At 36.7% G+C, this 25,382-nt stretch overlaps 7 protein-coding genes and 1 long non-coding RNA gene across 9 annotated transcripts in view; 2 read left to right on the forward strand and 6 right to left on the reverse strand.

Moving 5' to 3' along the window:
* The window catches only part of LOC149091958 (uncharacterized), a 150,378-nt gene that overhangs the window by 13,888 nt on the left and 111,108 nt on the right, over positions 1–25,382 (reverse strand). The window lies entirely within an intron of this gene.
* B4 (imaginal disc development protein B4) overlaps positions 1–25,382 on the forward strand; it is a 62,898-nt gene that overhangs the window by 8,598 nt on the left and 28,918 nt on the right. For both annotated transcript variants that reach the window (XM_089257605.1, XM_089257606.1), the window contains exon 2: positions 9,207–9,329. The gene's annotated coding sequence lies outside the window, so the exon portion shown is untranslated. The remainder of the gene's footprint in view (positions 1–9,206; positions 9,330–25,382) is intronic.
* LOC115564195 (uncharacterized) lies at positions 148–1,854 on the reverse strand. The gene is made up of 3 exons (XM_030388226.2): positions 1,723–1,854; positions 1,154–1,611; positions 148–903 (listed from the first exon to the last, which is right to left on the reverse strand). Exons 2-3 carry the CDS (start codon positions 1,533–1,535, stop codon positions 404–406), a joined length of 882 nt encoding a protein of 293 aa, XP_030244086.1. The 5' UTR covers positions 1,536–1,611; positions 1,723–1,854; the 3' UTR covers positions 148–403.
* On the forward strand, positions 8,211–8,754 carry LOC115564198 (uncharacterized). Its single transcript, XM_030388229.2, has one exon. It carries the CDS (start codon positions 8,379–8,381, stop codon positions 8,673–8,675), a length of 297 nt encoding a protein of 98 aa, XP_030244089.1. The 5' UTR covers positions 8,211–8,378; the 3' UTR covers positions 8,676–8,754.
* LOC115565525 (uncharacterized) lies at positions 12,749–13,351 on the reverse strand. Its single transcript, XM_030390734.1, has 2 exons — positions 12,935–13,351; positions 12,749–12,874 (listed from the first exon to the last, which is right to left on the reverse strand). The coding sequence occupies exons 1-2, from the start codon at positions 13,349–13,351 to the stop codon at positions 12,749–12,751; spliced, it is 543 nt and encodes a 180-aa protein (XP_030246594.1).
* LOC115563941 (uncharacterized) lies at positions 18,192–18,965 on the reverse strand. The gene is made up of 2 exons (XM_030387683.2): positions 18,465–18,965; positions 18,192–18,398 (listed from the first exon to the last, which is right to left on the reverse strand). Exons 1-2 carry the CDS (start codon positions 18,855–18,857, stop codon positions 18,231–18,233), a joined length of 561 nt encoding a protein of 186 aa, XP_030243543.1. The 5' UTR covers positions 18,858–18,965; the 3' UTR covers positions 18,192–18,230.
* LOC115563939 (uncharacterized) lies at positions 19,484–20,180 on the reverse strand. The gene is made up of 2 exons (XM_030387680.2): positions 19,739–20,180; positions 19,484–19,656 (listed from the first exon to the last, which is right to left on the reverse strand). Exons 1-2 carry the CDS (start codon positions 20,108–20,110, stop codon positions 19,501–19,503), a joined length of 528 nt encoding a protein of 175 aa, XP_030243540.1. The 5' UTR covers positions 20,111–20,180; the 3' UTR covers positions 19,484–19,500.
* LOC108658867 (uncharacterized) lies at positions 21,038–21,799 on the reverse strand. Its single transcript, XM_018111515.3, has 2 exons — positions 21,309–21,799; positions 21,038–21,251 (listed from the first exon to the last, which is right to left on the reverse strand). Exons 1-2 carry the CDS (start codon positions 21,699–21,701, stop codon positions 21,060–21,062), a joined length of 585 nt encoding a protein of 194 aa, XP_017967004.1. The 5' UTR covers positions 21,702–21,799; the 3' UTR covers positions 21,038–21,059.

A 25,382-nucleotide genomic window follows, 5' to 3' on the forward strand; every position in this document is an offset into this window, starting at 1 on the left:
TTCATTTAAAATTCATTTGAGTTATCGAGCAACAGTTCCAGAAACAGACGAATGAGCTTATGAAAAAGCGTCATGCTGTTCAGTTCTTCTTTCCCAGAATAATAGCTACAGATCTTACATCTGACGAAATTAATTGATCTGTAACAGTAAGCTGAAAATAAATCTTTATTTTGAAAAAATCCTTATCACGACAAATATGCAGTAAACAACCATCATCTACGGGAATCACCAGATTTTCTTAGCGGCATTCTCACAAGTCCATTAATTGAATTTTCGAAAAACCGATGACTTAAAGAAGGTATCTACTCCTTAAATCATCGATCTATCTTTTCAATTTCATTTTAACTATAGATAAATAATTAAGAGAACGTTTCATCGGTCAAGTGGGGGCAAAGGCGAGCGCCTATGAGTGGATACGACTGAGCGGGTGCTTCACAGTCGTCTGCTGGCCCATGTTGCCCTCGAGGAAGCTGTAGTAGTGGGCGATGATCAGATACAGACACCAGAGGCAGAGCAGGACGAAGAGCACATAGGTGAAGTTCTCGCCCATCATGGCCAAGCAAGCGATCAGCGTTTGACCCGCTTCATACAACACTTGCCACAGACGTTGACGCAGTGGAGCGCGCTGCAGGGCGGTCGCCGAGTTAATCGACTCTACTTCGATGTGCAGGGTATGTGACTGAGTTTGCAGAAGCTGTTGCTCATGCGGCTGCTGCGGCTCCTTTTTCTCGAGCTTCTCTATTTTTTGTGGCTTGAGCAGCTTCTCCTGCTCGATGGGATCCGACCAATGAGTCTGGCTGGCCATCTCGCAGAAGAACTTGGGTCGTGTGCAGCGCAGCGTGGACTCGGACAGCTGCATGCGGTTAAGACTGACGCTCGTCTTCACCTGATCACTGCAATCACCTGGAAAAGAGAGTTTTTCATATTTCACATGATGATAATTGTAAAAATGTCAATATAGAATCAAATCAAATATTAGAGGAACATCTAAAATAATGATAAGCCTATGCTAATAAGTCTTTAGATCGTTTTCAGATCTGAGGTAGACTATTGCTAATAATATATCACCATCGATATTGATCGATTTATTTAACCTATATAACTATAACTGATCTTAAAGTTAGCCGGCACTTCCCCGGTTTCTCGCACTTACTGTCCTCCGGCTGGAAATGTGTCGTTGTGAACTGTTCGGACTGTGTGCGCATCAGCTTCGGCTGCGTTGCCTGCTCACTCTCCTTCATGATCTTCGAGTAGTCCTCGAAAAGATTGAGCAGCTCTACAAACCGATCCGTAATCTGCTTGTGGCTCACTTGCACCTCGGTCAGAAAAGTGGACGCCGCTTGCATCGCGCCAGTTGAAGGAGGCCGAACAGTGGGTGCTGTGGATTGTGGATCTGCGCTGGTTACTTTTAGGTTCCAGCCAATGTTCTTTGGATTGGCAATGTTCTTTGGTGTGGCCGGGCCACACTCATTGACCCCTAGATCGAGAGGCACTGCCGTCCCATTGTCGGGATTCTCGTTCGCCTGGGTGTTCATTTTGTTTGGTTTTGAGAGGATCTGCGCGACTTGGGGAGTTTCTCCTCCGTTGGTTGCTATTCCTGTTGCTGCTATTCTTGTTGTGTGGTGTGTGTGTGTATTGGGTTAATTTCGTTTAGAATTTGTAAGTGTCTTTATACATATTTATTGTATATCTCGTATTTTGACTGTCATTTCGAATATTTACCCAGAGTCGGTGTCAAATTGTCAACCCCAAGTTCAGCTTCGGTTTCGTCTACTGGATAATTCTCTGTGTCTGTGCACTAAATTAAGCAATTTTGTGAAAGCGTCTGCTGAACTCTACTGCAGCCAACACCCCCAGTCCTGCCTGACCATTATCCAGGCCGCTCTGACCATTGTCCAGGCTAGCCCCGTCCTCTCTATAATATGACAATTATAACGGTCTGCTGCACGTATATTGCATTATTTTGCATAAATGCATTTTGCTTCAATTCTCTTTCCAGGCTAAGCATTGTTTGGGGTTTGTTGAATTTCCAACATTATTCATGCGATGGGCTTCACCCGTTTTCAAATCTATTTCAGAGATTGAAGTATATTACAGCCCCTAATATATAGTGGATTCATTTATTTTATATAATGCAATATGTATTATACCAGCTTAAGCAGCGTGAATATTTTCTTCAATGTCTTAATTAATTTTTGATCTTAAATTTTAATTGTGTAATTTTTTGTTGATTAATTTTTTACGATTTTCATGTGAAATATTTCCGCCAGTTGGCATGTTGATTTAGGTTTCAGAGAAGTCATAAAACTCTAACTTATTCATTGAATGCCTCCATTGGGAGAGCTCAACAGGAAGCATTTGGTATTCGTTTTATGCCTCAAAGCTCCGTCCACTTGCTTGGCTGCACCTGCCACTACTGGCGGCAGTCACTGTGGCAAGTCTGTACTCCGCAGCCTTTGGCCATTGATAATGCTTAAAGGGCTTAAGCGCGCCGAAGATTTATATTGGCAAAAATCTACGTTTCGGTGCGGAGGCAGCAGCCGCAGCAGAGACAGCAACAAACATAAAAGAAAATACAATTTATTGATTTTTCCGCACATAGTACATTACGTGTGTGGGCGTGTGTGTGACTGTTTGAGAAGGTAAAGGTGTTGGTGAGTTTGTGTGCTCAGTGTGTTGTGTGCTCATCGATGTTGTAGCAACGCCTGCGCCCGTTTCATCTGCCTCTGCGTGTTCGTCCATGAAGTGTTGAAGCAAAACAACTCAACAGGCCTGGGGCATGTCCCTTGTTGATCAATTTAAGTTTTATATTTCACACTTACCGTTTTTTTATGAAAAATATTATTGATTATTCTTATCTTCAGTTAAGATTTCATTAATATCTATATTTTGGCTACCTCAGTTATTTAGGATATACTTGCATTATATGACGAATAAACGACAATTAAATAATAAGGACACGGCTATATTAGAAAGAATGATTTATATGTGACCAATTATACCTGAACTATCTGGCTATATTAGCTGTTTAAATGGGCAATTTCGCTTTATATCAAACTCAATTGGGCAAGAGGAGAAACTTGTTGCCTAAACACTGTTAAAAATATATTTAAGTCGCATTTGGCTCGTTAATTTATGAGGTGTTGCCTGATTATTCTCTCGACTGGCTACATAAATATGTATACATATATGTATATGCCTTAAAGCCAGCGCTTCGTTGCCAAAATTTTTCGAGCTGCTGCCCCAGTAGACTCTAAATCAGCTCTATCTGCTGTGCTACTTCTACTCCCACTCCCTAACAGCAGGTCATAAATATTGTTTGCTTATGCTGTGCTAGACTATATGTATATATATGAATATAGTATATTTTTGGCTTAATGCTGGCTTGCTTTCCATTGCTCGCCTCGACTCGACCCGCTCGTTTATCATCGCGTGGTGCAACTCGGCGACTGCCCCTGCGGCGGGCCATAAGAGTTTAGCAACTCGCTCAGCATGCATTCAATTAAGTCCTGCCACAAGATTTGGTGCCGATTTCAATCCCGCGCTATCATCATGATGATTGCCACAAGATTTTTGGCAAGCACGCTGCCTCATCAGCCCAAGATTAAGGATGGAGTCATTGCTATTCGCAAAATCATGCAAACAATAATAATGCAATGACTAAATGCATTCAATCTTGACAAACTAAATTAAATTTTTAATACATAGCTCTTAATTTTATTTTGTCATTAGTATTAGTAGCAAAAATAGAAAGTTAAAGCACTATTTAAATGAATCTAAAAACAAGTAAGAAAGCTCTAGTCGAGACTGCTCGACTACGAGATCCCCTGAACCCTACAAGCAACTGATATTTCAAAAATTAATTAGCAAACACACACGCACACACACACACACACGCATACATACAAATACACGCACACACACACGCATACAAACAAACACACGCATACACACACTCGCATATACAGGCGATTGCGCTTGAGTTGCGCTGCAGTGTGGCAATATAATGAAAACTTATTTGTTGAATAATTTAATTTCTAGACGTACGATCGTAATGAAACTTTCAGAACGTAATCATATGTTAAAATGTATGTGTATACCGAAGCTCAAGTCTCTAGTATTTGATATACGACTTTTACAAAGATGAGGGTGAGGGGGTGGATTTAGGTGTGGGGGGTAAATTTTAACAAAAACCGAAATTGTATAAAATTCATCTTAATATACATTTTAAATTTGGAGACTCTAGCTTGAAAGATGTAGGAGATATAATTATTTAAGTGATCTTCGATAAGGTTTTTTATCGATAAAAAAATATCGGAATGAGTTATCGCTTTTTAGTGATAAACTCGATCTGCGCGTGATATATACGGACATTTTAAAAAAAAGTTGAAGTCTCTAGCTCTTATATCTTCTGAGATCGACGCGTTCATACATACGGACGGACGGACGGACGGACGGACGGACGGACGGACGGGCGGACAGACAGACAGACAGACGGACAGGGCCAAATCGACTCAGCTTGTCGTCCTGATCAAGAATATATATACTTTGTGGGGTCTGCCACGCCTCCTTCTGCCTGTTACATACTTTTAACAAAACCATTATACCCTGATTTCCCATTTTCAATGGGTTCAGGGTATAATAAAAGTTTTTTGTGTAGAATTTACACGGAAAAGTTAGAAAAGTAAATGGATTATTCGGCACTATTTTTAAGAAATTCAATAGAATGTCAGGGTATCTCCTAGTCGAGCAGTCTCGACTAGTTTGTGCAAGTTTGTGAGACAGACGTTGTCTAATCTTTCTGCATTAAACTCTCAATTTCGGCGATATGCTTGAATAGAAAGTATAATGAGGGACTCCATAAAAACTAAATTAATTTATAATAATAAATTATTCTCCACACATTTAATTGCTCTTTAAAGTTAGCTTGAGTATAATTAGAAACTAGATATGTGTATCATATTCTAGGACTTTCAGAACAGGCAAGACTTAAACACATGATTATATATGTATATTGGTATAAGCCTTGAGCTCCTCGACTCATATTTTCTTATTCTTGTTTTCTATTTCCTTTTTATGAGGCATCAGCTCGATAATATTTGAACAGCTACTGGTCGTCTATTTAGATAAGTATTCTTGTGTTGATTTTGCCACACCCATGACACATGCCGGCTTATTCCTCATTCTCCTATGTACCACCACACTATACACGCGCACATATATAGCTATGAGTATATAGTAAATATGTGGTATATATATTCCATTTTATCTCTGTGTGTGTGTGTATGTCTCAATCGCTTACACCTGCCAGAATCGTCAAAACATTTTCAGAGCGTTTGCCACTTGTCTATAGACAATGGTAAAAGGTAAGTGAAATATCCGCTAGCCTCCTCTATGCCCACTTGACTCCTTCCTTCTCGCCTCTGGAATTGCTACTGGCAATCAGTAGCTGGTGTCTGTCCTGTTCTCTCTTCCTCGCCGGACCACTAGCTCCTCTGCTCTGCTGTTAGTTCACATTTAATGGCATTTGACACTCTGTGCGGCGTGTCTGCAGGGCAGAGCAAAAACATCAGGTGCAAATATCGAAAGGCAGAAAAAGAAGGCATATTAAAACTAGCAGATATCATCTGACTAGCTGATATCCTCTGCTATTTCTATTTGCTTTTGGTGTTGGAAGACTTTCGTGAAAAAATTGCTTAGAAAGAAGATCAAGGACAACAAGTAAGAAGATTCCAGTCAACACTATTGGACTAGGAGGCCTGGGCTAAGGCTGCACTGCGGTGTGGGAAATAATATGAGAATTGACTTGAATAATTTCTCTTGTAGTAGGACTATCTTTATGAAACTTAGTGAAACAGAGCTTGATCATATCGTTACAATGTGTGTACACTCCAAAGTGAAAGTCTCTCGTACAAAATCAAATTTTCGATTATTCTCGATAAAATAGTTATTATGGTATACATAGATATGCATAGAATTGAATGGACGGACAGGGCTATATTGATTCAGTTCGTCGTCCTGATAAGGAATATATAGTCTTTTTGTGGTCTACGAGGATTCCTTCTGCCTGTTACATACTTTTCACAAAACCATTTTACCCTGATTTCTCATTTTCACTGGGCTCATGGTATAAAAATGTATCCAAAGTAACTACACTCCCATCAAGGCCACAAATTCGATTCATGTTCAATTTAATGATTGTGATACATTCTTAATTCTGAAGTAGCTGAGTCAGCTTGGAGTTTCTGTCGCTAATTATAGACAGCTAAATGCTTTAATATCGCAATGAACTTTTGAATCATTTTTGGCATTGAATGCCTGAGCAAAGAGTTTGATTCATGACTAACGCAAGTAATTGAATTGCAGTTTTTTTGAATAATATGATACAGTACCTTAAACTATATATTTCTCATAGTCTCCCCCTTTCTTCCTCTCTTCAAACCAATTGTTATTATCTTTTGTAAATAGAGTCGGAATTTCTTTTATACCATAGAAAGGAAATTATAATTATAGATGATATATAATTATTATCAGACTTTCTCATCATTTTTGTACAGGGTACATTAAAAAAGAATATAGCCAAGGCACGCTTAATAAAAATATATCTAGAATGGAAGAAAATCAATATGAGTGCTGTAGCACTTGATTAATAAAGTTATAGCCGGGTGCAGTAATCCTTTGGAAAGGAGCAAAAGAGCAGTAGTAGAGAGTAGCAGAAAGAGCAACATTCTTGCACTCAATGCCTGTGTTTGCTTAACTTTATTTCGTGTCCTTGCGGGGATGTTGGTGTTTACGAGCAGCTATCCGCCAGGAGCCGCACTTGTTGACCGTGCAGCACGCACAGAGCAACAGAAGAGAGGAAGCATAGGCAAAGGGGGGTGGGAAAAAGGTGTCTTAATGCACTTAGCGTTGCTTCAGAGTGCTCCATTTATATGCTTATATCTATCTCTATATATATGTATCTATGTACATATGGATATATAGATATATACTTATATATATATATATATATATATATATACGTAGGTATGTGCACATACATATGTGCTCGGTGAGTCCTTTCTGCGGTCAAATTAAAGCCACAATTCGTATATTTTTGCCCAGTCAGGCCGAAGAGCGGACGGCGAAGGGGACTGAAATGTGTGCATGTATTTTTAATTAATTGCATGCTCGAGTCAAGTCGACGCGCTTCGTATTCGCCAGGAGTCGCCGTAAGACGGGGTGGGGATTACTTCATACATCATACATTCAAGTATATGAGTCGGTGAGGCTGAGTGCCTGTGTGCAGTATATCCTATATATAATTAACATGAGTTATACTTTCCCATTTGCGCGCGCACTCTAATTAAGTTAATTCGCCTTGAATCATGTTTGTTATTTAATTGAAAAAGAATTTTGATTAAAGAATTCGCGAAAAATATTTCGAATTGTTCACGGTTCAACAGTTTTAAATGACAAGCTCAAGAGAAAGGGAGAAATAAATAATGAACCCTATTTATTAAATAATATGAAATAAAATTATTGGATACCGCTATTCAAGCGAAATGAGTATTTTTTATTTGATTAATTAATTTTTTTTTTACATATATCGAAGGTCATTAATAATAAATTGATATTTTTCCAATTGATTCATTTTAAGCACTTCAGCATTGTTCTTAGACATGCATGCTAACTATGACTGATTGACTAACATTCTTCGTATTCAAGTTATCCCCAACAATGCTGCAGTAGTTGAGTGAGAGCTATTTTCGATAAATCTCTTTATATTCTGTTGGTGGCTAATAGAAATTTTGTGTACCACAAGTGAGTTTATAAGTCTGTCGGGGGTAGAAGTACACACACACACATATATATATATATGTATATATATATATATATATATATATATATATATGTACTTCTACCCCCGACAGACTTATAAACTCACTTGTGGTACACAAAATTTTATATATATATATATATATATATATATATATATATATATATATATATATATATATATATATATATATATATATATATATATATATATATGTATATATATAATTTTGAATCGCTTGCTAATATATTCATGTTGTGCTTCAACCGCAAGGCCAAAGCCGCAGTCGCAACATCATTTGCGGTTAATTGTAATTAAAGCTCAGTGGGTTGCTTTGGTGCGAATATGCATATGCATCCACCTACGACAATCTACAACCACAGCGCCCCTTTCATTCATTATATGCTTCGCAGCAGTCGTTGTGGAATGTGTCACGTGTTGAGCACACAATTCAATACACTTTATATCGTCAATTAAAAATTCTCTCCATCTCTCTCACTCTCGCGCCTTCTCTTTCTTTGCCCGCTCTAACTAAATTAGTCGCTGCACTAGCCTTACAATGGCCGATGCGAGGAATAAAAGGCTGCACAGCAGGAGGACGAGCACCAGGCCTAATTCCAATTCAAATTCAGACTTCAGCTCAAATCCCAACAGTGATCACTTCAATCGACCGCAGGCAACCGACTTTACGACCAAACAGCATCTGAGGCTGCGGGCTGGCGATCTACGCCTCGCTCGCATTCAGGTCAGCCTCTCCAAACTGCAGCACGAAATGGAGCAGTCCAGCAAGCAAATCGCTGCGCTCTGCCAAGATGCGAAAATGGATAAGAACTTGGACAAGGTCCTGCTTCAGTAAATGTTGAAATGTAGAAAGATATCAAAATTATGTATACGATGAAAATTATAAACACAAGTTATGTAAAGACGATACGCGATATATGATTTATTAATTTGAAAGCTTTCAGTCGAAATGTGAATACAGTAATCGGTTGATAACAGATAAATGGTTCTGATTTGCTGATTGATGACGGATGGATGCTTAAGGCTGCGCTCTAGATTAGAGAAGCAACAATCCAGTAAGAGTTCCGAGTATTCCGAGCCCTGCAAAGAGGTGTTATTCCATTTTATTTCTTTGCATTTTACACTTCTTCCATTCATCAATGGCATGAGAGACGTCTAAGGAGGCAAAAGACTCGTTTTAAGGTTTTTAGATATTATTATAGCGACGGTCCATTGAGCATCGTTATAATCAGATTCTACTGTATATGCGATCATTTTAATAATCTATATAATGAGAAAATTATTATAAAATCTTTTACCTATTGACCTAATTTTCACTTCGTTATTCAGTTTTGTTTCTCAATAGCTTTTATTTCGATCATTGCAGTTGCTCAAAATCAAAGCTAGAGAGTCCTGGGAAGACGGCGCTATGCTCAAAGGCAATCAGCTCGAATAGAGCCTGTGTGAGGGACTGAGGCAAGTGGAGCAGAGTGACGCAGTTGAGACAGAGGTGAGTGTTGCACTCATATGTTAATAAATTGACGCGCTTTGCATGAGAGGAGGGCGTTGGCTTGATTTAAATTAAAAATATATTGCATACTTTTTTGCGCGCAGCCATTGCAATGGCTGCAAAATAAATACAAGAAAACACTCATACACACACACGCACCCACACCTGCACACACTCTATATATAAATTAAATTGTTGTGCACCCCGACGGCAATCAGACAGTCAGCCAGGTAGGTGGGCACAAGCATGGCATGCTATGAACTCCAATTTAAAAACCTGAAAGTACGGGTTAAGGACTCGGAGGCTCGCAGCTGCTGGGGCCGGGCTGCAAGGGGGCGAGGGACAGCACTCGGAGTGTAGAGTGTGCCGTGTGGAAAGTGGAGTGTGGGTCGTTTGGTACTTCAGCAAACCGTTTTTGATTACGCGTGTGTTTTTCGCGTGCAACTAAATTAGCGCACGTGTAATCAAGTTTTTCAGCTTTCCATAACAGCGTTACAGAAAAAATGAAGGAAACAAGCAAGAGTTGGGGGTGCTCGACTAGCAGATACCATTATAATATGAGGTGCAATGAGAACGAGCTTTAAAGATGTAACAGTACTTTTCCATGTCAAAGGACCTGCATCTGAAATATAGCATTTTTTGTTAACCGATGCATTGAGAAACGTGAGAAAATGGTGTATTCCAGGTCTTCACTTATTTTCAAACAGGTTAGATGGTTTCAGTCTACGCACATATTCACACATTTGCTTATATGCTGAAATACATCAAATCTGAGTATTTCATTCACCTTCGTGAGTATTTTTCCCCTTCGTCACTATTCGCATTGAGTTGTCGCCATCGCCTCTTCAAATTATTACAATTCTTTTAATGACCTATTGGTATTTGAATATATTCTGTTTATAGACTACATAAAAATTTATAGAATAGTCAAGTTGGTTCTTGTCCATTTTCAATAAAATTGAAAATGTGGAGCAAGAATATATATACTTCATTTGGTCAGCTGCCCCGAATCCACAATGTCAAGGGGTCAGTGTACAATGAATTGATACAGACAAAGTAAAATCAATTCTTGATTTGGTTAATATTATAATATCAATGCTGTATATAAATGAATAAGTTTCCTGAATTATCGCAAAATCAAGATACCCATGTTACACATTTTCAGTATGGCTCAAGCTTATTAAGTGTTAACAACGATGCTCGCCTGCCCTGCCATGAGCGAATCCTGTAGTAAACCTTTCGCCAAATGTCAACATCGAATAGGGACAACGGGAGATACACGCGATAATAACATAAATCACACCACGAAGAAAAGAGGGTCTATAGAATAGAGATATTCATGGTGGCAGGTAAAAGAAAATCATGCTGAACATACCATAAATTTAAACGCTATGCACCACTTGTACGTGTTAAATCGAAACCTAGTCACGTTTCGCCGTGGCAACCTCTTGTTGCATTGGTATTCAACGAAATAATGAATTTTCATTATACTATAGGGCTGAAAATCGAATTGGCTATACTAATGCACATGTTTAGCGAAATTTTTGGTGTGAACTGAATATTGTCTGTATCACTCCCAGGTCTATCTGTCATTTAATTAACTTTCCAAGCTCAGTGTTGGCTGTGAAATAACTGTGAAATGCCTTTACAGCACGTGTAGCATCATCATAGAGACCGTTTATCCGCTGGATTATTTTTCTATCTGTATGTCCTCATGATTGATTCATGAAATCGATAAGATTTCACAATTTTTATAGCAGGAGTCAGTAATTTGTATATCAATTTTCAGTGAGAAGTCAGAATGTAAGGATTTTGTTAAAATTATGCAACAGGCAAAAGGAGGCGTGGCAGGCCGCACAAAGTATATACTATCTATGCAAGCGTCGATCTCAAAAATTATAAGAGTGAGACTCGATTTTTTATTTTTCTCAAAAAATCGTTAACTTATCCGGTTATTTTTTTTTTGTATCGATTGTATCCTCGAAGTGCTCAGGAATCTCGTAGTCGAGCAATCTTGATTTGAGTTTTCTTAATTGATTATGTAGAGTTCCATAGGCATTCTAATGCCAGATTCGAGCAAAAACATCGTTTCTTAATGAATGAACATATCAATATGTATATCATTAGAACGTGCCCAGTAATTTAGAATAAATATCCTTTTTTTGTTTTTTTAGGTATTTAGAAACATTTCGAGGGATCTGCTCTTTTATTTACACAATTCACTACTACAGATAAAAGCTGCATCGGTTTACTAATATTTCCTTTTAAATTGAGAGCCTAAGTAAGACTACATTGATTGTGGATAATTTTCAGCCTATGCCCAATTCACTAAATGAAAATATTATGTTTATTTGCGCATCATACAATTCTTCACAGTTAATATACCCTCTTGTATGGTTAGAGATCCTGATGACGGACTCTGATTCTATATACAATAATAAAGATTCCCAAGAACGGGCTGATGTGATAGTGAATGGCAGGATCAGTTGAGCATCCGGAACTTCAGAATCCAGTAAAACATGCATTTGAAATGTATTTTTAATAACAACTTCATATTTTCATACTTTTATTGTTAAGTGCTTTTAATTAATATTCAACTCTGCCACGTATCAAAATGTGAAATGCTTTTTATACCCTGAACCCATTGAAAATGGGAAATCAGGGTATAATGGTTTTGTTAAAAGTATGTAACAGGCAGAAGGAGGCATGGCAGACCCCACAAAGTATATATATTCTTGATCGGGGCGACAAGCTGAGTCGATTTGGCCCTGTCCGTCTGTCTGTCCGTCCGTCCGTCCGTCCGTCCGTCCGTCCGTATGTATGAACGCGTCGATTTCAGAAGATATAAGAGATAGAGACTTCAACTTTTTTTTAAAATGTCCGTATATATCACGCGCAGATCGAGTTTATCACTAAAAAACGATAACTCATTCCGACACTTTTTTATCGATAAAAAGCCTTATCGAAGATCACTTAAAAAATTATATCTCCTACATCTTTCAAGCTAGAGTCTCCAAATTTAAAATGTATATAAAGATGTATTTTATACAATTTCGGTTTTTGTTAAAATTTACCCCCCACCCCTAAATCCACCCCCTCACCCTCATCTTTGTAAAAGTCGTATATCAAATACTAGAGACTTGTGCTTCGGTATACACATACATTTTAACATTATGATTACGTTCTGAAAGTTTCATTACGATCGTACGTCTAGAAATTAAATTATTCAACAAATAAGTTCTCAAAATATTGCCACACTGCAGCGCAACCCAAGCGCAATCGCCTATATATGTGAGTGTGTGTGCGCGCGTGAGTTTGTATGTATGCGTGTGTGTGTGTGTGCGTGTGTGTTTGCTAATTATTATTGAAATATAAGTTGCTTGTAGGGTTCAGGGGATCTCGTAGTCGAGCAGTCTCGACTAGAGCTTTCTTTCTTGTTTCCTTTCTATTGTGTATTCAGTAATGGTCTGAAAGCTCCCTCTAGGAACAAAGGTGGGAAAGTCTTCCTCGTTAAGATACCAGCTATCGATCGTATAGTTGAAGCCCTATATAGAAAATACATTGAAAATATTATTAATAATTTTTGGATGTTCATAGCTACTCACCGCATTAAATGGACATCTCAATTTGCCATTCATATGTTCCTTAAAGGTCCTAAGTAGTGTGTTCATGAACTGGTTCTTCTGTATTTTCGAGAGCAACGTACAAGTGTCCGCACGCAAGTTATACAAGCGCACCTTTGTGTTATCCGTTTTCCAAAAATCCATTTTCGAGGTCACATCAATTTTGCTGGTATTAGCTTTTAGTATGAGATTTGCACTGATATAACTGCGATTATTCAGTTGAACCATCCAACAATTCAGCTCTTGGACAAGTTCCGGTGCATACTGTTTGCAGTTGACCGAGTCGAATATGATTTGGAACTTGCATTTCTCTGTGGACACAGCGCCAATCAGGAGAAGCAAGCAGAGACAACCAAACATGACGGAATCGCAGCTCAATTGACAATGAGTTTTGGCCATAGTGAATGTGGATGGAAATGAACTAGCTTAAAATTATTTAATTGCTGTGATATTCATCACTATGGTAGTCTTTATGCTAAATACAAGCTATTTAGGCATTAAATATGGTTGTTTATTTAACTCTATGTTTATCTTGTATACCTTTGTTTTTGATATATGATTATTTAATTGTTTAGGATTACGGGAAATTACTTAATTCTTTAAAGTCTCAAATTGAGCGAATCTAATGGCAGCCGCAGTAAGTCGATTGTGTGTTGATATAAATAAATAAATGATATGAACGATAAAATTTTCCCGATCCGCCCGCTAGGGACGTGGCAAAGTAGAAAATGCATTTTCACATATATGGCGGAATTTAAAATGAAGCTATGGCGGATATATCTACGCCTAATTGGGGGTGTAGCGGTAAATTTCTATCTCCTAGAGGATTAAAGCTAGAACGCAAAACTTTTGCAAATGAGCTAATGTTACGATTCTTGAATATCGATGAAAAAACTATATTTCCACACGCACTAGTTCGGAGTAAACTATATCACACAGGAATGAATTGCTTATTATTTTAGTGGTTTATGATTTATTGACGTGATTGTCTTAGATCTACACGATATATTTTCGCAAAAAAGAGGACAGAAAGAAATTTTCGGCGCTTTATGAAGGCGTCAATAGGAGCTCTAATGTCACAGTCGGGTATGAAAGCAGGTATTAGGTTTTCATCAAAATTCCATTCAGACCAGGTATAGTTAAAGTTCTAATAAGCAATGCGAATATATATTTATAAATGAATATAAGTTCAATATAAACATTAATATTTGGACAACACTTACCGCTTGCAACGGACATACTAGATTGGTGGCAGAGTGCTTTTGTAAAATTTTCTGGAATACGCTAATGACCGGACTCTTGTATCCACCTCTCATTTACACCCATCCAAAGTGACTTTTATTAGTTGCATGGTTTTATTATCCTTTCTCCTCATATTTACCGACGATTTGATTTCAAAACTGTTTACAACGCGTTTAAGGCTCCCGAACGCGTTTAAGTAGCTTCGATTATTGTGGTCATAAATGCGGATCTGTGCTTCATTGACTATATCTGGCGCGACGATATTGGTGTCAATTTTTGTGAATTTTAAATAAGTCACACCATTTACACTTTGAGACGTCAAGATCAACAGCAGATAGATAGATTTATAACCAGCCATGGTCAATGCTTGATTCCGAATGGCATCGCATCGTGCTTACACTCTATATGGGGCTAAATCATTTTCAATATATGTTTATATACAACGATAATTTCAAATCAGATATATTTTAGGTTTTTATACCCTGAACCCATTGAAAATGGGAAATCAGGGTATAATGGTTTTGTTGAAATTTAACAGGCAGAAGGAGGCGTGGGAGACCCCACAAAGTATATCTATTCTTGATCAGGGCGACGAGCTGAGTCGATTTAGCCCTGTCCGTCTGTCTGTCTGTCCGTCCGTCCGTCCGTCCATTCGTCCGTCCGTCCGTCTATCCGTATGTTTGAACGCATCGATTTCAGAAGAGCTAGAGACTTCAACTTTTTTTTAAAATGTCCGTTTATATCACGCGCATATCGAGTTTATCACTAAAAACGATAACTCATTCCGATACTTTTATCGATAAAAAACCTTATCGAAGATCACTTAAAAAATTATATCTCCTACATCTTTCAAGCTAGAGTCTCCAAATTTAAAATGTATATTAAAATGCATTTTATACAGTTTCGGTTTTTGTTAAAATTTACCCCCATCCCTAAATCCACCCTCTCACCCTCATCTTTGTAAAAGTCGTATATCAAATACTAGAATACTACTTGTGCTTCGGTGTACACATACATTTTAACATCATGATTACGTTCTGAAAGTCTCATTACGATCGTACGTCTAGAAATTAAATTATTCAACAATTAAGTTCTCATAATATTGCCAGACTCCAGCACAACCCAAGCGCAATCGCCTGTATATGTGAGTGTGTGTGTATGCGTGTGTTTGTTTGTATGTGTGTGTGTGCGTGTATTTGTATGTATGAGTGCGTGTGTGTGTGCTAATTATTATTGTAATATCAGTTGCTTGTAAGGTTCATGGGATCTCGTAGTCGAGCAGTCTCGACTAGAGCTTTCTTACTTGGTATAATTATAGTAGAACAATTCCTAACGCTTGCGCTTATTGGAAATAACAAACGGATTAAATATAAGATTAAACTGCCAATTTGTAAATACTTTCGATTCGATTACAATTTGCTCTTATATATTTTAGTTATTTATTCATATACCCTGGACTCATTAAAAATGGGAAATAAATGTATATATTACTTGCTGACCCGGCAACCGTGGCTTTGATATTTCGATTATTTTCAGGGAATATTTTGTATTTAAACACAGAATAACTAATAGTTATAGTCGAAAGCGTTGTAAGCAACTGAAGTATGCCTCATTTATTACTAATAATAATTACATTTAAAATAAGATACAGATTAATCTCTCAGCGCAATGGAATGCACGATATTCTTTGTTAGGCCACTAACCTGGTTAGTGGTGAGGCCAACACAAACAAACTGAATGGTTTCCCGACGCGAGAACATGCCACATATAGTTGTCCGTGGGAATAAGATGGTGTTTCCAACAACGATTGGCCTTGGGACTTATTGACAATATAATTGGGAATTGAATGCGTTTGAATTCAATTCGCCCATCACTAGGAATCATGGGGATTCGTTGCAACAATAAATTTTCGCCTTGAAACTTACCATTCAAAATGGTAGCCTCAATCACGTTCTTCATTAATTTTTCAATTACCAATCGTGTGCCATTGCACAGGCGTGGTGCATTCAAGTTACGGAGCAAAATCACTGGAGATCCGACCTTCAATTGTAATTGATGCAGTGGCATGTCTGGTAAATCCATTCATGACTTTTATATTGTGCGTGTACATCGGGAAATATACTGTCAATGAGGGCAGTATTTTCATGGACAGCAACTTTCCCATTGCCAATATCTAATAGCTGTTTTGAAAAAGTTTCGGCTGATGGATCCTGAAGCGTTTGGGAGCATGTTCACCGTCAGTTATACTCGTTTAACATTACGCCAAAGTCGCGATGATTTTAGGCAAGCGTCGATTTGATCAGCGTATGTTAAACGTCGAATAACGGGAAGTGTTTGTATGAAATCACATGAGAGGAGTAACAAAGTGTTTTGTTTTTAATCTTTCATTGTCCTATCCAATGCCTCCAGTGAATGCTTATGTGCCATGGTGCATTCATCCCAGATAATAATTTTACATTGTTTCAGCACAGTGTCCATTTGTACTTATCGGCAATAATAAGTTTTATTTCGTTCTTTATTCGCTGATAGCTGTGTAGTTAGCAGAGCGCGTGCATCTTTGTGCGTGAGCAGTCTCGGTTACTTGTTTATTTAAAAAAGCAATCCTTGAAATACTTTATAGTTGATTTAAAGTTGATATTCCCCTATTCCAACCAGTAAAGTACTTCCGAGGCGGTTCTAAGTTTGCTCACAGTTAATAATATCCCATATGAATCAGTTTCAATATTTTATTGCATTTTCATTCATTTATTTGATTGAATTTAATCTAAGCACGGGTTATTTTTCCAAGGAAGAGGAGAGAAACAACTTTTTGCTTTTTTGATAAAAACTCAATATAAGACGTGACGTCACAAGCGGGTATAAAATCAGGTAATAGGGTTTCATCGAAGTTCCATTTGGCAAAGGTGTAGTTCCAGTTCTTAACATCGGTATGTATATAAATAAATGTGAATATTATATAAATATGTATACCTGCTTGGACAAAACTTACCGCTTTCAATGGACATAATAATTTAGAGGAGGAATATTTTTGCAGAATTATCAGGAATATGTTTAGGAAACTACTTTTGTATCCACCTCTGAGATATTTACACCCATCCAATGTTACTCCGAACACTTGTTTGGTCTTATTATTCATTCCTTTAATTTTCATTGATACTTTTGCTTCAAAGCTGTTCACAACACTTTTAAATCTCACAAAAGCATTGAAGTAGCTGCGATTATTTTCTTCATACATATGTATGACCGCATCATCGACAATAGATCGGTCCAGAACTTGGGTGTCAATTCGTGTGAATTTGAATTGAACATCACTCGTTGCATACCCAGCCATTAATATCAACAACAGGTAGATTAATATATAACTAGCCATGGTAAATGACAAACTCCGATTGGCACATAATCATTCCGGCTAGAGTTTAAAAATCAATCATTTGGTATTTTCTGTTCACTGTTATACAGTAATTATGAATCAGATATTAAAAAAAAAAAAAAACAATTAAAATTGAAATTGAATCATTTCCGGCCCCTATTTAATAGGAATAAGAACAGGATGCTGAACATTTTGAATACTTTTAATTGCATCAAAATACTTAATTCAACATATGTCATATATTGGGTAGTTTCTGATGTCATATATAATATTTATAATATATGTATATCTTTATTTGCCAATCTTTAAATAGGCTAATATCTACAGTGTTTTCTACAAATTAAAGTGACAGTCGAAATTTTCAAAATTTGTAAAAATTAGGATGAACAGTTTGAATGAATGCTATGCTCAACATAACATACTCAGATTCCTTATTTTCTAAGTTTTTTATACACAAATTATTTCCGACCTTTTGATAGTATTACATTTATGAATGTTGCCTGAAAGCGTAGATGTATATTCACTTCATTAAAATGCATTTGGCAATCGATTGCGCAGATTACAACGTTTACAGATTTATTTAATAATAATATTATGTGTCAAGCCCTACGAGTCTTTATTTTCTGATAAGAATATTGTGGTTCATACATCAGAAATCGACTCAATTTATAAGAGGCTCTTGTTATTATAGGTGAACCTTCCAATATTTAGTGCTGTAACAATCAATTTGGAATAGGAATAAAATTTCGTGGACACTTTGTATTTACATTCAGGTAAATAGTTGGGCACGTGTTTCTCGTCCATATACCAGTCGGTAAGCGTATAATTGAAGTTCTGCAAATCGAATATATTAGTTGTGTTTTATCAATAATATATATATATTAGTTATCGATTGCTTACCGGTTTTAGTGGGCACTTGATCATTTCGCCCAATCGAGCTACAAAAGTTTTCGCAACTTGCCGATATATGCGCACCTTATGCAAGGCTGTGAAGTATTGACAAAAGTCCATGCGGTTGTTGTAAAGCTTCATCGTCTGATTGTTTGCTTTTATGATATCGTAATTAGTTATCATTTCAGCCTGATCGATGCTACGCCGTAGAATCATATTGCAGCTGAGGTAACTGCGATTGGCTTGGGTCACTACACATTTGAGCTCTTCGAAGATGTCAGGGGCATGATGCTTCACATAAAACTTATCGATCACAAGTTTAAGTTGACGTTCCTCTTTCTTGGCATCTAGGCCAAGGGCTAGAAATAACAGCAACAGGGACAGCTTAAACCAACCAGCCATGGCTGAAACTCGATGCGAAATAGAACAACATCAGAAATTAATAATAAGCTGCGAATCACATGCTTAAGTAGAGTTAGTTTAGAGATTGAGTTGATTGATAAACACGGGTAGACCTATTAAAAATAATAGAACAATTTTATAAAATTGTAAAATATATCAAAAATATGTTTAGAATATTTTTCTCTGTGCTCAAGGTAATCATTTTGGGTTCGTTCTCGTTCACGAAGTGAAAATGATATATCGTTTTTCTGCAATGCTCGACTTGCTGCTTATCCGACCGAAGTCGGGGTTGCGTGAACCTTTCGGAGAGAACACATTGCAGCCATTTCCATCATTCACTTCTGCTCCAAAGATGTACGAAATATAATAAAAGAGAGATTAGTCATCGATTGCACTAGCACGGAAAGAGTCATCGACTATTTATCGATTCAATCTCTCAGTCACCAGATCTTATGCGTTCTGAGACCGATAAGTCAAAAATATTTGTAATTAATGGGGTCTGCCACGCCTCCCTAATGGTATCCAAATAAAAACTCTTTTTGGGACTTATTTATAATATAATTTAATTTTTAACATTGCAAAAATTGCAAAGGCGTTTTTTTTTTTTTTTTATTTGATATGTCTCTCTTGCCGGCGTAAATTATCAGCGCTTATAGTTGACTTCGCCTTCAAGGAGCATTCGGATAGCGACTTTCTGATGAATATAGAATTTGGTCATTGCTTTGAAATGGCATTCAGGCACGTATTGGGGAAAATCGTCCTCACTAAGGTGCATATTGCTAATAGTATAGTTGAGGTTCTAGAAGAAGGCCATTGTTAAAGATAATATGCAATATATACATAAATATAAATACGTAGACACATGTCGAATGAGTACTCACTGGCTTCAAGGGACACTTCAGGTGCCCATTGCTCCCTCTCATCACACTCTTTGCGAACAGAGTGAAGATGCGATTTTTGTGAATTGTTGTTAGAAACTTACAAGCGTCCAAATGTATGTGGTACAACCGCAATTGCTGTTTATCGGACCTGATCATATCCAAGGATGTCTCCAAATCCAACTGATCAATTTGCCGCTTGAGTATCCAAGCAATATTAAGCGTGCTGCGATTGGGCTGAGTCCAATTAATGCTCTCAAAGATATCTGGAACGGTGGGCCTGACGTAAAAGTTGTTGACTACGAAGCGAAAACTGCGCTGTTGAGCCGCTACTGATAGACCCAAACAGATCAAAAACCAGAGCCAACCGGACATGGCGAGAGACGAGTCTCAAGTGGCATAATGGACCTAGCCTGAAATTATTGTCAATTATCTGATAACAGCGAATGCTTCATCAAACTACATTTCAATGTTGCTAATTATGACAGGCGGTTCAAATTGTTTATACAGCCTTAATTTTAAAATAATCAGAATTTCAATTGTTTTTATTCGGATGCAATTGGGAAAATGCCCAAAAATGGGTTTTCAATTTTATTGAAATCTATTCAACAACATTGCTACGTTTTTGATTTTTCACCCCATTTGTACACAATATAATTGAACTTCAGGTCTTCAAATTTGCAATTGGTCACCGTAAAATGAGTGGAACAAAAATAGCAATGATGTCAGTTAAATTATATCAGATACTTATGTATGAGTTTGATCCCTGACCTATTATTCGGCGTGTTCTTTTTTGGTTGACCCATCCATCCTCATTTACAAACCATTTGATTTACATAATAGAAAAATAATCTTTTACAGCTCACACAGATATTGCATAACTCTACAGTTAGAGTCCACGACAAGCCCCACTTCAATATTAATTAATAAAGACAATTTGCAGCTCCAGGCAAATGATATAGATCACAACATGAATGAATACTTCAAATATCTAAATTTAAGATATTACAATGCTTGTGTGAAAACATTGAACTATTTGAGTAGTTAAGTAGATATGGGGATCTTTCAGCAGATTTTAAAAACATCAGTCTATAAGTTGAATAACTTGCTCAAATACTATCTTGTCTACTTAATAATATATATTTCTTTAGCGGTTTAGGCAGTCCTCTCAGTAAATCTCAGGCGATCAAAAAACATTGGCTCGAGTCCCACCTTAAAGTCATCTTTTTATTTATTGTTCATGCTTACAAGTTCACATTTAAAGCAAGATATATTCCTTTGATTTTATTTATTTATTTATTTTTTTTTAATATATAAAACAGTTTTATGTTTTCACGCGATTCTTTGGACCCTTTTTCTTATTAAGAACTGGATGTAAATGGCCTGAAATATGCAAATTGGCCAGTGGCTTGGTCTTTTCCCGAAACTCCACGTTAAAGAAGTAGCTGCACTCGGGCAGCAGCTCGGGCAGAATGCGTTCGTCTAAGTAGCTGCGCTCTAGTGTATAATTCAGATGCTAAAAGCAAAGATTCGTTAAGAGGGATTATAAATTGGATCCGAAAGCTCGACTCACCGGCTTAAGTGGACAAGACGGTTGCACATTAGTGAAGGTTACGAATCTGTAGTGGAACTGCTGAAGAAATTTGCTTTTGTATGTGTTCTTTAAAAAGCCGCAAAGATCGAATTTCGAATTGAAGAGACGAACACGTGGCAAATTTGGACGTGATATTTCCAAGGAGGCTAGCGCAATGACATTGTCCACTGATCTTTCCAAGTACAAGTGCCCTGAGAGGTAGCTACGATTGCCAATTTGCTCAATGGTGGCGCTCTGCGAAGGAATCAACTCCCGATCTATGGGAGTGAAGACAAACCGATCCACGCTCACCACGTACTCAGCACACCCACTCCCAGAACAGTAGAACACCAAGGTTATCAGAAAATATGCCCCGATCCGCAGCAGCTTCATTTTTGGCCACGTTGAACGATGCCCGTGTAATTAGAAACTGTTCTCTGACTATCCCTAATTTTCGATTCCGCTACATTGGAATGCGATAGAAAATTGTTTTATAATTGGTGATACAATACAATTATCTGTAAAGCTGTATATGCATATATTGTAAACGGTCGTTAGCTAGCATTTCACAGCATTTTCTTACAAATAATCCATTAGTAATTACATATTTTAATGTTTGTGTGTTTTATTAAACCATAGTTTAGTATTTAACCTCTCGATACAAAATTTCCTTGGCATTCGTGGAAGTGAGTATTGGGCATTACTTGAATTTTAGTTTTATATATCTTTAAATATTTTAACAGACTTCAGAAGGAGTTACATTCAATTCTGTTATAACCTTGCAATATATTCCCTGATTTTAGAGGAACATAGAGCATTTGACAAGTGTCAAATATGTCAAGTAATGGATAACTATTTTCGTAGATTAATTTATTTATAATTAATTTTCGCACAATAAATAATAAAACAAACCAGAATTGGATATAGTTAGTTGTACTTTCACTTCCTAAATTAGTACCTTAAGTATTGTTTTGCATTATTGTTATCTATTATCCTCTGTTTGGCTTTTGTAAATCTCTCTTTCGTTCTCTATTCCTCTCTCGCTCTCTTACACCCTCTCTCTCTCTCCCTTCTCGTGTTATTTTTATCTCAAATTGAACCACTGTGCGTTGAAACGACTTAAGTCGTGTACGTTTAATGAAAAAATGCTTCGTATATGAAAGATTGAGTTGAGAAGGCGGCTAAGTACATTTGAAAAAAAATGAAAAAAAGAAACATGCACACACAAATACACACCCTCACAAAAAAAAAAAAAAGAAAAAAGATGTCAACAGAAATGTTAATAACACCAGCGTCAGCAATGTTGTTATTGTTGTTGTTGTTGTTGGCGCTTTTTGTACGGTCTCTATTTTACGCCAAGTGCTTGAGTTCTTTCTCCAGCTCGTTGCGCGTTGCCTGTAAAGCGAACACCCGGACATCCAAGGATAAGCTCCGGTCGTGCTTTTTGGCTGAGCCAAGTGATGCAAAAACATTTGCCCGTTAAAACAGAAAAGCAAAGCAACCAGCATCAGGAAAGTAAAGGTTAGCGAGGCAAAGGAGAGAAGAGCTGGTCTGAGTAAAGTAAAGTTGACTTGAGTGTAGTTCAAACATCACACCTAGCACAGAGGATAGACCCATAGACACCGCAGAGTACAGGGTAGAGTCTACAGTCTGACAACTGAACAGTGCGTCAGAAAGATGGTCATCAAGAGTGAAAGAGAGAGAAATCTATTGTGGCCCGCATTATGTAAACATTTGTAGGCGGGTTTTCCTCTTCTATCCTTTTTTTTTTTTTCTTGTAGAAAATGATATGGGATATGTTGCATAAAAAGCTTATAGTCGCAGAAATACTTTCAATTGTGAAGCGAATATTTGAGACATGTGAAACGAACTGAATCGGAGAATAAATGGGGTGAGGCTATATTATTGCAATAACTGAGATCAAAAGAAGAGTACCAATTTCATATAGAAGTCGTACATTCTAGAAATGGTATAAAAAGCATAGGAAATTTTTAATGCAACTTTCTTTAAGTTTAACATTTTTAAGATTAGTCCATATTAAATTAAAACAGTTTACTGTATAGAATAAGTCGCAAGTCCATTGTTTTCATCTATGTTGCTACATTTATATATATGTTTGGAATATTGTATTTGAAACTTTATTTTGATTATTTACGTATGAAATACTTTAAAATTCTTTGATTCGTTCCTATATAGCCCAGCTTAGTAATGAAAATACTAACTTACATTTCGGATGGAGCGTAAAGCTAACGAAAACATGAATATAATTTTCATTGCAGCTACATATATAAGATATTAACCAGCCATGGAGCACAATTATTAGTATTGCGTTGTCATTCTAATATTATTTATTGTGAGAAATCGCTTACAAGCAGTAAATACTGATTATTGATTAGTTCACATACTATTTCGAGATTCGGTCATTGTGTCGCATCATGTTTAATTATAAAATAATGGAACTCTCTTTCGGTCCCAAATGAGATAATCTAATTACACAAAATATTTGTTTATTGAGATTTAGGAGTGGAAAAATGTTTTTATTACTTATCATGAAAACCGCATAACAAATTAATGGCAAATGACGCAACTGATCCAAAGACTCACTCTAAATTCTGAGTGCGAGTTGAAAGAGTTACCGAGAGAGAATTACGAACAGGTGAAAACAAAATTGTAGACAAATTTATGATGATGAAATTTTAAGTGATTTTTAACGAGCGACGCTTGCATAAAAACAAGAAAGATACATTCAAATATATGATATATATTCCTTTTATTTTTCTCTTGTTTAACTCATTTATTTTTATTTCTTATGCTCTTTTCACTATTTCTTGCAATATTGTTCTACTTTCCTTCTTCCTTACTAATATTTTTAGGTTGAGATTCATTATAATTTTAATTAGATAAACTATATTTAAGTTTAATATCTTATTTTAAGTTTTCCATTTTAACAATGTCTTTTCATAGTTTCAAAAGTATCACTGACCACATTTGGCTGTGAAGTGGGGCATAGCTAGCCGGACTGGCAAATAAAATACCCCCATTGGGTTGGTGATACTATTGTTATAATGTTTTGTATTTTTTATGGGCTATTTAATTTTAGTTGACTCCAGTTTTGTCAATATCTTTAATAAAATAAAATAAAAATATGTATATATTTACATAATATTTGCTGGTGCTTGACGTCTAATAAAAAGCAATACTGCTTGCTTAAAAATATGCCACGGTGTAACGCGCACAGTGGGCAAGAGTTAAATGATATAAAATAAAAGTTAAGAGTTAGATAAAATTATCTAGAGTGATGATATTTCCCAGAATTGAAGTCGATAGAATCAGTTGACGGCTGACCATAAAAAACATATTAGTAGTAGAAAAACAGCATTCATAATATAATATAATAGAAAATAATCAAAAGAAAATAGCCAAGTAAGCTCTAGTCGAGACTGCTCGACTACGAGATGCCTTGAACCCTTAAAGCTGATATTCTAATCATTCTGCGCTGCAGTGTGGGCAATATTATAAAAATTGGTTTGTTGAATAATTTAATTTTTAGAAGTACGATCTTAATGAAACTTTCAGAGCATAATCATATTGTGAAAATGTGTGTACATTCCAAGGCGTGGTATCCGAAATCTAAATTAAAAAATGTTTGTATTCATCATATGTCTAAGTGAACAAAATAAATGTTTCGATTATTCTCGATAAAAAAAAGTTATCGGATGGGTTATCGAAAAAGATGATAAACTTGTACAGCGTATGGTATACACGAGTAGGCATGCCAAGTTTTAGCTCTCTTGCTCTTATAACTTCTGAGATTTAGGCGTTCATACGGATCAAGAATTTATATACTTTATGGGGTCTGCGATGATTCCTTCTGTTACATACTTTTCATAAAACCATTGTACCCTGATTTCCCATTTTTAATGGGTTTGGGGTATAAAAATGTTTTATATCAAACTTTACAATGCAATTTTAAATCAGCTACGTCCTAAACTGCGATCTTCTAGATCCCCTAAAGAGGCGTAATAATATTATTTGGGGAATCGATAGAGGAAATTAATAGTAATTTAACAATCC

Source organism: Drosophila navojoa, chromosome 3, assembly GCF_054131105.1.
Source record: "Drosophila navojoa isolate 15081-1374.11 chromosome 3, UAZ_NAV_1.0, whole genome shotgun sequence".
NCBI classification, from domain to species: Eukaryota; Metazoa; Arthropoda; class Insecta; order Diptera; family Drosophilidae; genus Drosophila; species Drosophila navojoa.

Coding starts and splice junctions, on each gene's coding strand:
- LOC115564195 (XM_030388226.2), bottom strand. CDS start 1,535: ATGAACACCCAGGCGAACGAGAATCCCGACAATGGGACGGCAGTGCCT. Junction 904..1,153: donor ACATTTCCAGCCGGAGGACA/GTAAGTGCGAGA, acceptor TCTCTTTTCCAG/GTGATTGCAGTGATCAGGTG.
- LOC115564198 (XM_030388229.2), top strand. CDS start 8,379: ATGGCCGATGCGAGGAATAAAAGGCTGCACAGCAGGAGGACGAGCACC.
- LOC115565525 (XM_030390734.1), bottom strand. CDS start 13,351: ATGGCCAAAACTCATTGTCAATTGAGCTGCGATTCCGTCATGTTTGGT. Junction 12,875..12,934: donor TGAGATGTCCATTTAATGCG/GTGAGTAGCTAT, acceptor TTTTCTATATAG/GGCTTCAACTATACGATCGA.
- LOC115563941 (XM_030387683.2), bottom strand. CDS start 18,857: ATGGCTGGTTGGTTTAAGCTGTCCCTGTTGCTGTTATTTCTAGCCCTT. Junction 18,399..18,464: donor TCAAGTGCCCACTAAAACCG/GTAAGCAATCGA, acceptor TTCGATTTGCAG/AACTTCAATTATACGCTTAC.
- LOC115563939 (XM_030387680.2), bottom strand. CDS start 20,110: ATGTCCGGTTGGCTCTGGTTTTTGATCTGTTTGGGTCTATCAGTAGCG. Junction 19,657..19,738: donor TGAAGTGTCCCTTGAAGCCA/GTGAGTACTCAT, acceptor GCCTTCTTCTAG/AACCTCAACTATACTATTAG.
- LOC108658867 (XM_018111515.3), bottom strand. CDS start 21,701: ATGAAGCTGCTGCGGATCGGGGCATATTTTCTGATAACCTTGGTGTTC. Junction 21,252..21,308: donor CGTCTTGTCCACTTAAGCCG/GTGAGTCGAGCT, acceptor CTTTGCTTTTAG/CATCTGAATTATACACTAGA.